This window comes from Notothenia rossii (genome assembly GCF_949606895.1).
Source record: "Notothenia rossii genome assembly, chromosome: 2".
Classification (NCBI taxonomy): domain Eukaryota; kingdom Metazoa; phylum Chordata; class Actinopteri; order Perciformes; family Nototheniidae; genus Notothenia; species Notothenia rossii.
In genome coordinates, this window is record NC_136904.1 from 80,954,535 (window position 1) to 80,969,665 (window position 15,131).

Below are 15,131 nucleotides of genomic sequence, written 5' to 3' on the forward strand. Positions count from 1 at the left end.
TTACATTGGTTTGCATTCATGTGCTTATCTGGATCAATAGCAGCCGGCAATGAGAGACTACCTATATGGTACAAGTGACTACACTCCACTGTCTCATTTCGAAAGTGTTATTGATCACTGCAGTTTCCCTTTAAAGTCAATACAGCATCTTACTTATCATCACCTGAACATAGAAGGGAAAAGACACACACTTCTACACATCTAGCCATGCATTTCTCATGGTTACAAAAATAACTTTACAGAAACACATTTGGCATTTGAAGTTTGAAAACTATTTCTCATTCCACCCACGCACCTTGCTCATATTTCTCCTCGCCAAATCCAACAAATCTGGACCCCATTGGTACTTGAGGTGCCATAATGCTTTGCTGGACTGCATTTCAAGCCAGACTAGGTTTTTTTTTCTGCAGCATAAGTATTTGCCTCGGGCACGTTCACCTGAATAAATGAAGTATATCATGCTGTTGAGGAACACCAGACTGGGCTAAATTTGGCCAGTGTGGGTTTGTGTGTCCTTGTGTTCTTGTTGTTTGTGTTCGGCCACTAATTGGGCTGTGTCTGAAGGTTTTTTTTCTTGTGTATGTGTGGAGCACAGAGGGCCAATGAGAGCAGTGTAGACAGTTTAATGTCTCCGCTGAGGAAAAGGGTTCAAGGACAGATCGCTCACTCTTTATCACACTTTGTCACTCTGTCTACATGCTTCGCTTCGCGCTTTTACCTTTTCACACCGTTTTTTCAGTCTTTCCCTTCCTGTGGGATATTTAGCAATCCATTCACTGCGCTCCATTAGGAGACCCCACCCTGCCCTGCATGCACACGCACCATACACACACACTCCAATTAGTAGATAACGCAGAGAGAGACTAAGAGCAATTAGAGCAGGGAGACATCCTCTCAGCACTGGATGTGTATGTGTGCGAGTTTGTCTCTGGATCTGTGTTTATCCTTGTTTGTGTGCTGGTCTGTGTCCGTTCCAATTAAATGTGTCTGGCAGGCAGCCATGCAGTTTTACCTGGCTGTAGGACGCTGATGCCAAGCAGGTTGGAAGTGCGGTTGGCTACTTTGCTCCAGCTGTTGTCGTAGTTCTTCCTCCACAGGACGGCGGAGCACTGGTACTTGCCCGCCTCGCGACGCCCTGCCCGGGTCACTGACAATCGGAAGTTGGTATTGGAGTGGGATCGGTCCACTGTGGTGCGAGTACCAAGCCCCAGCAGCTGCTTCCCCCACTGCAGAGTGCCCTCGCGGGTGAATGTCACCAGGTCTTTGAACTCTCCATCACCCTCGTCGCCAGCTTCGGAGCCAGCAGGCATGAAGCGCCAGGTGACAGATGTGGGGACACGAGGGTTGTGACGGGGCTTCACCAGGCACAGGAGGTCAAACGAGTCTCCGAAGTTAACGGATGGCGTTCGCGATGAGGCTGACACCATGAAGGAAGACTCTAAATGGTGGGAAAAGAAGAGTGTTAGGAACTTTGTATTTGTGTGGTGATTAACCTTTTAAACATTGGTTGATTTACACTGATTCCATAGTAATAGCACAACAAAGGCTGGTTGTGTGATAAGAGTCTGTTCTCTAAAAGCTTAAAGCTCAGTTAATGATGTGGGGGGTTCATAATCGTTTCCTTTTAAGTATGGCTAGCAAGAGAAACAAAGCCTGCAGCTGGAACAAATACAGATAGTATTTACTTAAAGCACACTGACTTACTGGTAAAGTAGTTATACATCTCCACAAGCATTTACCACTGTCATTAAGCGCTTAAAGACAGCCATTTAGTTGATGCAACTACATTTTAACTTCTGTCTAAATATGAATTTGAGTGCTCGACTGGGTGAGCACTCCTCAAAATGGGTAATGCCACAAAGAACACTCAGGGGAGCCATTTCCTCTAAGCGCCAATGTTATATCTATGTCCCACTCCTTGCCCAGTCTAAACTATCCTCATTAAACTAAAAACATTCACCCAACTCCATATGTTATTGCAAAGATACATTTACACTGGACAGCAAGGGACTCAAGAGAGAGCGAGAGAGATATACACTATGGCCCTTTATCAACCCTAGCCCTGCTGTGCCTTTTTTCTTGCAAATTTCTCCATTATATTCTTGTCATCGGCCACATCGCTTTCCCCCTGTCCCTCACCCTCTCTCCCCCTTTGACAGCTTCACCCTCGATGTCCTTCAGGGTGTGTAATCAATGGCTCTCTGTCCAGACTTGGCTACTGCTGGGACAGCTGCCTCGGGACATAATTCTCTAATAGACAATAACTCACCCATCTCAATCTCTTATCTCCCTGCGCCCCTCTTCCATCTATCCATCTCCCTCACTGTCTGCCTGCCTCTCTGACAGAAAAGAGGATTTCACACCAATCCATTTTCTCCATTCAACCATCCCTCTTTGTTTGTGTGAATGAATGCGTTTGTTTCCTGCTCTGTGCAAAGTGCTTGAGTGGGAGTTTACTATGCATTTTTGGCCTGTGGATGAATGAATGTAGGCTTCTCACTTGTACACACTTGCCACCCAAGACACCCCGAGGGCATCGTAAGCCTATCAGCTGGAAACAAGACTCTCTACCAAGCATCGTTGTCTTCACAGTGGCAACAAAAACACGAGTCTCCCAGAGGACATCCCTCTTTCATCCCCTCCAGGTCTTATCAGTGAGCACCCGGAGTCTATAAAGGAAGGGAGTAGCATCCAGGGTCCATAAGGATCTATAATAAAGGTACAGTGACCATATATAATATATTGAGCTTCAGCCAGTAGAACAGTACACTCAGAGGACAGGTCAGAGAGTGTGCAGCACAACCTGAGCTTGGAAGGAACCCAGAGAACACGTTTTACCTTTTTTATTCATTAGGGGCAAGGAGCAATACAAAAGAAGCCGAAGATAAGAAAGTTGAAATACAGGGCGAAAAAGTTCTCCTTCTTTTGGCATAGGTCTAATACAAATGAAAGTGGAAGCTAAAGTATGAAAAACGAGGACCAAAATCTTAGAAACAATGACCGTCACACAACAGCGCACATTTAGAGAAATCCTTTGATCAACAAGCATATAGGGGAGGGAGAGGAGATGTAACTGAAGAGAGACGAACAGCTTCGGACTTCTATTCGTTGATTTGCATAATGCGTCCCTTGTTCCTTTAACTAATGTTTGTGTTGTTGTCCGAACTTAACAAATGGCCACTTAAAAACTGACATCTCTTCTCTGCAGCACCGCTGTGTGCTGCTGCAGGGAGCTAATCCGTTGGTTTTGTGTGTGTGTGTGTGTGTGTGTGTGTGTGTGTGTGTGTGTGTGTGTGTGTGTGTGTGTGTGTGTGTGTGTGTGTGTGTGTGTGTGTGTGTGTGTGTGTGTGTGTGTGTGTGTATGTGTGTGTGTGTGTGTGTTGAGCCCAGTGCTCCTGGTCTGCCAGCTCCTCATTGCTCTGCTCCAGTGGATTCCTCAGCCTGTATCGAGGATGTTCAGCTTAACTCAGCACTGACAGAGGAGACCCACCGACTGTGAAACACATTGCCGCTGCATTTCCATTCTAATAATTCTGGTTAATCCATATATGTGTGTGTGTGTGTGTGTGTGTGTGTGTGTGTGTGTGTGTGTGTGTGTGTGTGTGTGTGTGTGTGTGTGTGTGTGTGAGCATGTGTGCATCTATGATGGGTGTCACTGAAGCACAGCTCTTGACGTGTGGCAGGTGGTGTGAGACTGTGTGTGTTTTTGTGTAATTTGTGTGTAATTCTGAGTAATAGTAATAATAGCTCCTTCCCTTGAGCTGTGCATGAATAAACCATGGTGTATTCTACGGACTGCATTTTCTGCCTGCGCCGTTCATCAGTCTTTACTTTAGCAAATCAGAAACCAGATGCCTCTCTTTCATTGAAATGCAATGGCTTACTGCACATGCATGAATGTATGGATATGTGAATTCACTTGACATTTGACTTGCCAGCACAATAATTGGTTGACAGATGGAGTACATTTGTAGATCATTTTGAACCTTGTGAGGTAATAATATAATATCACAAAGATTAACGATATGATCCAGGGTATATAAACCTGTAACAAACTCAGCTGCTGCTCATCTTAAACATGCAGGCTTAGCATGTACAGACTGATATCCACTTATGTACAGATGCAGCCTGATCACTGCTGAGTATTGTGTCCATTCTATCCACATAGCCTTTTTTTGGTTTTTGTTATTTAAAGTGAATAAGTATACTTGTACATACACATTTGTGTTAAGTATGTCTTTTAGCTGGGGCAAAGGCACCCCGTTATGTCCAAATACTTAACATGTATTCATTACATTTTCCAGATTTTTATCAGATTTTATTTAAAGGGAACAATTATATTTATAAGTTGTTTTCTCCGGCCAGCAGGAGGGGTGCAGCCCCCACAGCCCTCCAGCTTTCCACAACTTTTCTGTTGAATTTGCGAAATGGTAATAATAGGGTTAGATTTGGTTGCAGTAACTTACCAACAGTCTTGACTGTGACCGTCTTGGTGTCCGATCTCTCTCCTATCTTCTCCCAGGTGAGCTCTGGTTCAGTGCCGGCCTGGAGCCACTCAGTGGCTGTGCAGCTGTACTGACCCTCATCCCCAGGTAAGGCATTATACAGGGACAGAGAGAATGTGTCGGCCCGAACCTTCTCCACCCGTATCTCCCCATAGCTGGAGCGCTCTCTGTAGGATGCACTGTGCCATACAGTGCCTTCCCGATCAATCGTGGCCACCTCCAGGCCCGGTCCAGCTGCCTGCTTGTCTGTCCACTGCCAGACAACAGACAGAGGGCCTGTAGTGGTGTAGACCGAGCAGGAAAAGTGGATCACATCACCCTCTATGACCTCAGTAGAGTTGCTGGACAGAGACACTGTGATGTTGCTCTCTGAGAAGAAGACAAAAGAGAGAGAGGCACACAGGTTAGCTTGAGTTAAAGTGGGAACCCATGAATGGAGTAGCACAAACTCCCCTCAAAATGTCAACTACTTCTCACGCTGAATCCCAGAGGCAACAAGAGTTACGCTTTCTGTGTTCAAAAATTCAGAGACTACAGGAAACCAGGGGCAATATAACAAATAGCTGAGCCTGTTCTCTGGAGTAAAGCACCACAAAGTCCTGTTTGAATGCTGTGCATGTGTGTTTGGATGTTTGTGTGTGCCTGCAAGCCCAAATGTGAGAGGACTATAGTGCACTTTTGTAACTGGCCTCCGGCACATTATAGGGACAGCCTGAGAGGAGGCCCTGGTGGATTTGTGTGGGTTGAGGTTTTCTTTCTGAACCCTGTGTGGCTTGTTGACCAAGTACGCAAGGGAACAGAAAAGAAAGCTTAGATCACAGGGCTCAGCAGTACTTCAGAAGATGTGCGGGATAAAAGTCTTTACTGGTGCTCCTCTGTTTCTCTGCTTTATCTCGATTCTCATCACTTCAACGTCCATCAAACATTATGGAGCTCTGGTTGACCCAAAAGCATTCTTAGCCATGCAGGGCCAGTGCTTCCGTCTCTTGGGGATGAATCTAAAGGTTTCCCACTTCACTTTTTTTTAATCTACCCTCAGGCCAAGCTCTGCTGCTTCCCTCTCAGCCCGTCGGCCCTCCTAATAAGCATGAGGTGTCTGTGAATATGGAATAAACTGGCTTCTTACTTCTATCACGCTCAAATGAACAAAGGGGAAAACCTTCACCCTTTCCTCTCCTTTCTCTCTTTTGTTAAAATAGCCAAATGTTTCATATTGTATTCTATTATTTTTTTACTCCGAGACGAGCAGAGAGGTTTGTTAGGCTGTAGATACATACATCCTTCCTACTTTCCAAGTGTCAGGTTCCTAGACAGCGTTGCCTTTCTCTAACATTTCCTTTTCTTTTAACTTTCCTCTCATTTCCCCCACCAGCAACTTCTTTCTTTTCTGAACTGCAGAATGCATTTAGTCTCTAAAACAGTGTATCCTCTCTTTTTCCCCCCATCCTGCACATATCCGGTCTCTCTGTAAGAAATAGATTCATCGTGGCATGAAGACTCTCTCCCCCTCTCCCATTGCAAAGGTAAACTCCTCCATCAACCCCGATTAGTCAGAAGTGTTTACCTCGGCTTTTCCTACGCTTCCACCCCTGACTGCTTCTGACTCATTAACTTTAACCCCTGTTGCACCCTATTACCAACTTTTACCCATTTCCCCCAATTAGAGTGATGAAAAACATCTTAAAATGGTTTGCGTGTGAGAAAGCAGGCCTGAGAGGACTGTTTGTGTATCAAATACATGCTGGCCTGACCACTTCTCCTGTATATCATATTAGTTCTCCTCCAATAACCATGGCCATTATCCTGTGTAAACCCTATACACATCCTTTATGAGGCATTACGGTCTTTTGTCGGGAAAACAAAACCTCCCCTACAGAGAGCTTCCCTGGAGATTGCTGCAAGCTCGGGGCCATTGTTTTGGGCTGATTTAGCAGGGGGGGGGGGGTGCAGAACGGTAAGGGTAAGGTAGCGCTGGCTGCTTCAGAGGAGATACTACTCTGTGATTATAATGTTTTATTAGGCTGGTAGCAGCTGGCTCCACTCAATGTCTGATCCCTAAGAGGCAAGAAGGTAAAGAGAGAAGTGGGGTTAAAGCAGTGGCCCAAACTGGTGGAGATGGAGAAAAGTCTTGTTGATGTTATTGGGAAAGGGCTTTGTACAGTTGCATCAATCAGCAGAAAATCTGATATGACCCCCCCCCCCCGCCCCGCCGGCCAGCCCTGCTTAACCTATCTGAAGAAGTCTGCCCCAGCAGGACACATTCATTTAGCCTTGGGATCCACTTAGCGGGCCCTGGAGAGCTAGGCGCCTTTCTCTGCTTCTTTTCTTTCTCCACACTTTCATTTCATGGCTGTTAGCTTAGCCTTCTTGAGTCTTGGCTCCTCTGCTCTCCATTATCCGACTATAGTGTTACCCACCCCCCCTCCCCCCTCCCTTTCAGCTAAGCCAAGGGAATGGAAAGGACCATAATGCTGCATTACCATCCCCTTAACAATCCACTCAAACTGAAAAATACATCAGGAATAATAAGAGTAGCATCATCCTTTCGCGGTCTTATTTTCAGTTAACAATACAGGTTGTGCGGCTATCAGTTATAGGCCACCTTGGAGAAAGACAGAGGGGGAGATGGAGAGAGGAAGAGAGAGGAGCACAGCGTGACATTTCATGCTGCCTCCATGAAGATAAAACTGTTATTATGAGAAGCTCATCATTCGTAGTGTAATTGACAACTAAGGACAGGACATCTAAGCCATTGGCCTTGTGAACAGATTATTACTCACTGAGCGGCTGGACTGTGATCTGGACATTGCGAGACCTCTTGCTGCGGTCGATGAAGTCTCCCGTGGGCGTCTTCTCCCGCTCTGTCACCCGGCAGATATACTTGCCAGCATCTTCTGGGCGTAGGTGCTGCAGTTTGAGCAAGTGCACGTTGGTGCTTTCTTTGCGCACTGTCATATGGCCAGCAGCCTCGCGGGCTACGTAATCGGGGCCCAGGACAGGCACAGCACTGGGGCCCACCACGGCCACCGGTGAGCTGCTGAAGACCCACGACACCGAGAAGAAGCGCTCTGGGACGTTTTGGGCCTCAATGGTGCAGCGAAGCTCCAGCGGCTCACCGGCCGTAAAGGACCGACGGTCCGTGCTCACCTGGATGCTAAAGTCCCGATCTGAGTAAAGAAGATGGGGGGGGGGGGGGGGAAACAGACGGAATACAAGTTAAAGGAATGTTGAGTATTACAATCTGAAAGTGGTTGGCTAGCTGCGAAAAAGTATTGCATTGTCAAACCTTGATATAACTGTGGTGTATAAAACAAAAAAGAATATACCCTTTGGAACGTTTACTATCACTGTGATTTAGAAAGGCACTATATTTATTCAATATCTGTAAATGTAAAAAAAATCCTTGCACTAGATTTAAAACAAAGCAGCAGAATGGAAGAGCGTAGGTGTGGGGGAGATCTCTCTTATGATCTCAAACTACTTTTCTCTGATGTTTAAAACAAGACTGTCTTAATGTCTGCTACACTTGAAATGCACAACACTGCCTTCATCTTAATATCCACAGTCTACTATATGTTGAACCCGCAGCCTACTTAAAGAGAGTGCAGAGATTGAGGGTCAGGTATAGGTGGGGGCCATAAAATAACATCAGTTAGAGAGAGGGACAGAAAAAAGGAGTGAGCTAGAGGGAGAATAAAAGCTGGAGAAGCTTTAAGGTCACGCAATGCATAACTCCAGTAAAACGCTGATCTTTCAGAGCCCGCTTGGTTTCACCTCTGCAATAAAAAAAAAAACACATCTGATTAAAATTCTCTTCAGCAGTCTGAAACAGAGTCAGGCTCTCTCCTCATGCCCCTGCACAGTCTAAAACAGAGCAGTCAAAGTAAACTGCTAATGCTAGCTCCTCCACATTAAGCTTGTTGTGCGGTTGTGCTTGCATACGTGCGTGTGTGTGTATGGCTGGGAGTTCAGTTTGATTTGCTGTATTAATTTCCAGATGATAAGCACAGTATGTATCAGAGACTGCTGCTTTGCCTCTCAGTGAGGTGGTCGCCCCGAGCTGTAATTACAAAGACTTCCTGAGAAACACACACAGTTCAAAGCTTGACGTTGGTATTGAGCTTGTTATGGGGAACATTAAGGTGGGAGGAAGAGGGATATTGTTTACATATAAACAAATATATGAAGGTACGCACACAAACCCACACAGTAAGCATACACACAAGTAAAATAGAGACTTTTGAGCCTGAGAGCTGGATGCCTTTCATTAAAAGACAAACAGCATTTCAATCATAGTAGTGTAGTTAGGAATATGTCATTTTAGCTAAAACAATCATAATTCAGGTAACATTAAAAAAGGAATACATGTGGTCAATAATTGTATTATAACAATACAACGACTAATAGTACTATTAATAGTACTACTGCTAATAATAATAATAATAATGTATAATTAGTTAAATGTCTGATGGAAATAATAATTACTCGCTGCAGTGGGGAACATATAGATGCAAATTATGACATCAGGGTCAAGGGGAAGTCCAACCGATTGCTTCCTGAATGCTTAAAAAGGACAGCAAGTCATTGTATCGTGGCATTTGAATGGGATGAATTGTGAAGGAAGTTGAACATGGAGCTCTTTTTAAACCATTTTTACAGCAGAGTTCAGCTTAGGGTGCCGAGGGGTAAATAACAGCCTCACAGGTCCAGCATGTGTTAGTGTTCAGAGCTAATTAAGAAAGAAAGAGAATTAAGTGCGAGAAGCAGAAGGGCGAAGGAAAAAGTGCGTAATGGAGAAAGTCAGAGGGAGAAGTGAGAAATGCAGTGATGAGACATGAGTGCAGAAAATGAGAGGTGATGTGAGAGTGGGGAACAAGGGAGGAGGTGAGAGAAAAGAGAAAGATGGTAAAAAACCGAGAGCGAAAGGTAAATTAGGATTCTGTCCGTTGCTACTCTCTCTGATGCTGCCGCTGGGTGATTAGTTAGCGGTGGGGCTGTCGTAAGATCCACTCCATCTTTTATAATAAGAACCTAATGGAGGAGCTACCGCTTCTTTTTTCTAAATGTCTCTCTCCGTCTGTCGAATTTGCACATGGACAGGTGCAATATTAAAACACACAAGTTCAGCCTAAAGGTATGCAAGTGGTGCTTGCATCATGCAATGATGAGCACACAAGTAAGAAATCTAAGTGTATCCACATACGAGTTTGAGCACTCACACCCAAGCCGCACACTGCAGCATAACTCTGCTGTATTCTCTTTGTCACGTAACCACACCTCCATCTATTATAGATTACAGGGAAGAAGGAGAGTGACGGAGGGCGCTGAGAGGGGAGCTATCACAGTGCCTTTTGTCTCCACCCTGAAGTAGCAGGAACTCATCTGACAAACCTGCTTTACATCTGAGTTTCCATTCTCCTTCTCATCCACCGAGCACTATCTGGGGCACCATCAAGTTGTATTGGTCCAGAGCGGATCTGATGCTTAATGGAGAAAGGCAAAACGATTCCACTTTGAAGTGATTTACTGGCATGAGACACTCGCCACTGCGTGCTGCCTTGGTAATTGAGCTAATGTCAAAGCGGTTTATCACCCATCTCTGTGGCCCTTTCTTGGAAGCATAGAAAGACTTTCTTTATGTATGCGCAATACACAGCAGAGGGTGAGGTGGGGTCAGGTCGGTGGGAGGTTATAAGTACGTGTGGGGAGTCGTAAAGCCGTCTTTGGTTCCGGTCTATCAAGTCTGCGATTGACACTTCGTTAGATCATTATCATATGAGGCATACTCCTCAATGAGCCACAGCAACAAACTGTTTCTTTCTTCCACATACTTTCCCCTTGTTTCTTACTCTTCCCCACGTCCCCCGCCAATACTCCCCCTCCCTGCTCCTTCCTTCCTCGGTAAGTAATTCCCTTCCTCCCTTCCATTAGACAATATCCTCCTTCAGAGTTGGCAACCGCACCAAACCAGCACGGATTCTCCCACTAGTGCACTCAGGCACGAACTAGAATGGTGTAATTGTTGGCAGAGAGTGATGAAAAAAGCATCTTTACATTCCGATCCCTGGTTCACTTGTTGTCTGGGAAATTGTAAACGTGGAAGCCATAGGTCTTCCCCTGTCAAACAGCCAAGCTGTTTCCAAGCTGGTGAAGTTATTCCTGGATGTGCTTGTAATGTTGCCCATCAAACAGACACAAATACAAAAGTGCAGAGTCTGTGGAGGTTTAGTTAAGCCCTTTTTAGTGAGCTAATGAGCTTAGTGGGAGATACTGATCAGCAATCAGAGGAAGCCGGCCCACATGTGTGCTTGTGCGTCTGTCAAAAGGACATGGGGGACCTAAGAGGAGAGCAGCATCTTTGCCCTGTCTATGCCTCCCTTTTATTTTGTACAGATTCTCTTTTCTTGACTCACCAGTGGGCTGAATGCGGAGCTGAGTCTTCTCGCTCTGCTTTCTGGTCATGGCAAACCAGCTGCCATCTGTGTCCTGAATCCACTCAACAGCCTGGCAGTACAGCAGGCCCTGGTCCACTGGCTGCAGCTTGTGAATAGTCAGCCTGTAGGAAGTGGCACTGGTTTTGTCCAGCCTGAGGTCCCCTGCCGCCATCCTCTGCCGGTACGGGCCCCCAGAGCGCAGGACAAAGTCCCTCGACAGGGTGACCAGCTCCTGGGGAGGGGATGCCGCGTCCTCTGGGGAGCGCAGGTACCAGCCCACTGATAAGTGAGTGTGCTGCAGAGTGGTCCGAGATACCTCACAGGTTAGCTGCAGCGTGTCGCCTTCCACCTTGGACAGAGTCTGGGCGGGAGCGACTACTGTCAACGAGTCCGCGATAACTGCAAAGAAGAAGAGAGAACAGTTAGCACTAGAGTGAGGATATGTAAAGGTTCCTTTATGTCAGGGCAGGTCAGAGTTATCCCTTTCTTTACATACCATATGAACCCACTACCAGTCTATAAAAAAACCTGAAATACCATGTTATTAGATAGACAGCTTTGTTCTATTTAGATATAACAAAGCTGACTATATTTGTTTATTATGGAAGTTCAAACTAACAGGCCTTTTGCTGTAAGTGGTTCTAAATCTGATGTACTCCCCAGTGAGAGGTAAAAGTGTTAATCCAACCAAGCTTTTGTTCTGAGGTTGTTGCCCTCTATTTTCTCATCAATACATGACTTTCACATGCCATCGTGTGTTGATGGCATTTCCTCTATCTCACACAGACAGGCGCCTCCAGCACTTTCTAAAGGCTGATTATATCCCATTTGGTTTTTCTATAGCAAACACAACAGCTCCAAACTGGCATCTTACAGCTTCACTCGCTTTCATTAAACCTTTCAAAAATGTTTTGATCACACGTACTAAATATGCAAGCGGCAGGTAAAAATGGATGTTATAAATGTGTCCTATCTAAATAAAACTGAGTGCAGCGGACAGACTTCAAGTCAGATGGTGGAGAACAGTGGAGATGAGAGAGGGGGACAGTCAAGTACAGGGAGGCAACAGAGACATCAAGATGTGTGAATTTCAGTAAGCAGACTGCAAACACTGACAGAAATAAACATGCATAGGTTTTAAAAGGCGCTAAGGGAGTATTTTTGGATATTTACCAGGGCCGCTGTGTATTAATGCGTGCGGAAGAGAGGAAAAGAGGCTGATAAATATCCCTTGATCTCAAGCTCCAAAATGTTAGCATTAATGACGACAAACAAGGATGAAAAGTTCCAGGATGTTGAGTGATAGCTCTCTCAACTGTGTCTTGATGTGTGGTTGTACATTAAGACTATCCTGTTTGCTCCCTACACAATGCGTGACGAAGCTGCATTGCATGCATATGAATGTTGTCACAACACACAAATACACGTGTATGTGCACATACACTATACCTAAGAAAAGGAGAATATACAAAGACATACAGTGACAGCAGTCAACCATTAAGCGAGGATGAGATACAAATGAATTGAGCGAATAATGCAGAGAAGCTTTCTTGCATTGCCATGTGGTGACTGTGAGCCCTTCAAAAGACAGAAAATGGAAGTGCTTTGTGAGGGTTTATCTTGGTAGAGTGCTTTGTCAAGATGTTTGGCTATTCAGGCTCTTAAGGGATTGTCATTGTGAAGACTACAAATCAGCATGTTCGAGGCCTTTGCTTCGACTCAAGTCACCTGCGACGACTAAACATAGACTCAGGCTATCTTTTAATGTAAGCTAATACACAAACGCTCATATTTCTGTTGGAAAACACAAGTTAAATTGAGGGAAGGGGATTGTGAGAACAGAGAAACAGACACCACTAACGAAACAAACGGGGGGAGAACAAAGGCATAGAGATCAGAGAAAAAAGATAAAGGAGGCAGAGAGGAGGCATGACATCTGCTTATTGGAGTTTAACAAGACACTCAAAGAAAGAAACAACGATAAAGCAGAAGTGGCAGGAAAAGAAAGCGAGTAATCAGATGGGTCAGACACAGTGGCACTCTAATGAGATGCTGCTTTGTGGAGGTACATTAAGTCCAGACAAGAATAAACCGTTTCCTGCAATAGTTAGAGGCAATCTTGAAAATATATGTGTATGTAAATGCCTCCTAAAGCTGTTGTTCTGAACCTTTTCTCTTAAGGGACCCCTTTTTTAGAATTGAGTAATAACCCCAGAATATGGAGAAATCGTTTATGGTTATTTCATATTGTATTTAATGTGTAACATCTCTCTTATGTTTTTTTGTTAACAAGTCAAACACACTTAATAAATTCATTGTTTTCTTCTCCCGGTTAGCTCTGTGTTTGTTTTAAATGTGGAATTTTCTAATATGAACTAGAGCTTCTCGATTATGGCAAAAATCATAATCTCGATTATTTGGGTCAATAATTGATATCACGATTATTAAAAACGATTATCCATTTACTTTGGAAACATCAATTTATTGGAGAAAAACAATTTGAACAGTATGTTAACAGTTGATTACCCTGAACTTTAAGTATAATTCAACTGAAGAACCAATTAAAAAAAAAAAGTATTTAAAAAAAAAAAAAAAAAGTAATAATAATAATACAAAAAGAATCGTTTTATTTCGATTATGTTGTTTTCGTAATCGTTGCAAGCCATAATCGTAATTGCGACTAAAATAAGATTAATTGAGCAGCCTGTTTAGTAGAGAGGAAAGGCTCTGAATATGTTCAAGTCTTTACCTCGCCCATACCCTGTTACGAGGTTCTTCCACCATTCAAATCAATCATTCCTTACTGGTTTTTGTGACCCTCACTGGGGTCCGGACCTCCATGTTGGAAACCACTGTTCTAAACCACTTCTTCATTACCTTGAGTGCTTGATGAACATTCAAGCAGCAAGGGATACAAATGGTAGTCAAGGGCAGGAATAAAACTATTCTGCTGATATATTTGTTTGTTGGTTGCATGATAAAATGACTAACATGGGAGTCTTAGTATTCCTTTATTAGTGTTTATATAAATATGCTTAATATCTCTGCATGTCAAAAGCCTGTGTGTTGCATGTGTTGTGTGTGTATCTCTCTGTCCGCAGATCACCTCAGGTACTACTGGACCCTTCAGGCTTATGTTTATTTGTGCTCATACAGTATTTGACCTTATCTCAAGGACCTCTTATGTTTGCAGTAATTACATTTTTTTTTGTTCTGTTTATACCGTCATTGACTGCTGACTCCAGACTCCTCTTAAGCGACTGAAAGGACGCCCGGGGAAGAATTGAGTCAAATTCATCTGTTCTTTGTTTGGGATTGGAGACACACCTAGATGCATATATCTGCACTCTACTGAGGGCACTTTTCTATCTTATTGCAGGTCTACGCTGAGCAATCATCTCCTACTAATGGTTGCTACTGCTGGGTGATAATTCCTCAATATTATCATTTACTGACTTTCAGTGGAATCATGTTGGGAAGATACAATTTCAAGTTATTGTTCTACAGATGTCTAAATAAATGTTTCTGAGCAATTAAAATAAACAAGATTGGGGTTTTAAAGAAAGAAGACGTTATTTTTGTATTATGTTGTGTGTCAGTAGAATTAAGGTTATTAAAACGTTTTTATCTTATTGAAATATGATTTCGCAGACAAACAAATAACATTAATATTGTGAAAAGATTCAAACTGTTTTACCAAGACCTTTGTTACCATTCAGTGTTCTGGCTGAAATAGACATAATGTAAATACATTTCATTATGCAAGCGTCCTCTTCAATGACCTGGTGTTGCCAAGTCCTCTTACTCTGACTCTTGAGTGAACGGCAGCCTCAAGTAGACATACTGTTTCCACAACAACACACCTACGCTACAACCTGCCATTGCCATAGCAACCCTCCCACAAGATGCAGAGGGCCTCTGATAACAACTGGAATGAAATATTACAACCGCACCCCCCCCAAAAGAAACTCCCCCGCCTGAAAGACACAACCGATGAGATAGCAACAGCCAATCTCATCATTTCCCAGGGTTAGGCGGGGGTTGTAAACACACCGAGATCCTCCAATAGCCACGCTGACCTCAATCTTGGAAGGATTAAGAACAGGATGAGATGGCATTCGTTGGCACACACAAATACACCCTCATTTTGTGTCTTGTGAGGACATCGTATTGACCTATACCTTGCTTAACC

General features: G+C 44.1%; 1 protein-coding gene across 1 annotated transcript in view; it reads right to left on the minus strand.

Moving 5' to 3' along the window:
- igsf3 (immunoglobulin superfamily, member 3) overlaps positions 1 to 15,131 on the minus strand; it is a 66,400-nt gene that overhangs the window by 16,753 nt on the left and 34,516 nt on the right. Inside the window, exons 3-6 of the mRNA XM_079664587.1 lie at positions 10,919 to 11,338; positions 7,286 to 7,672; positions 4,467 to 4,874; positions 1,013 to 1,438 (exon numbers count right to left, since the gene is read on the minus strand). Coding sequence (XP_079520713.1) covers positions 1,013 to 1,438; positions 4,467 to 4,874; positions 7,286 to 7,672; positions 10,919 to 11,338 — 1,641 coding nt within the window. The remainder of the gene's footprint in view (positions 1 to 1,012; positions 1,439 to 4,466; positions 4,875 to 7,285; positions 7,673 to 10,918; positions 11,339 to 15,131) is intronic.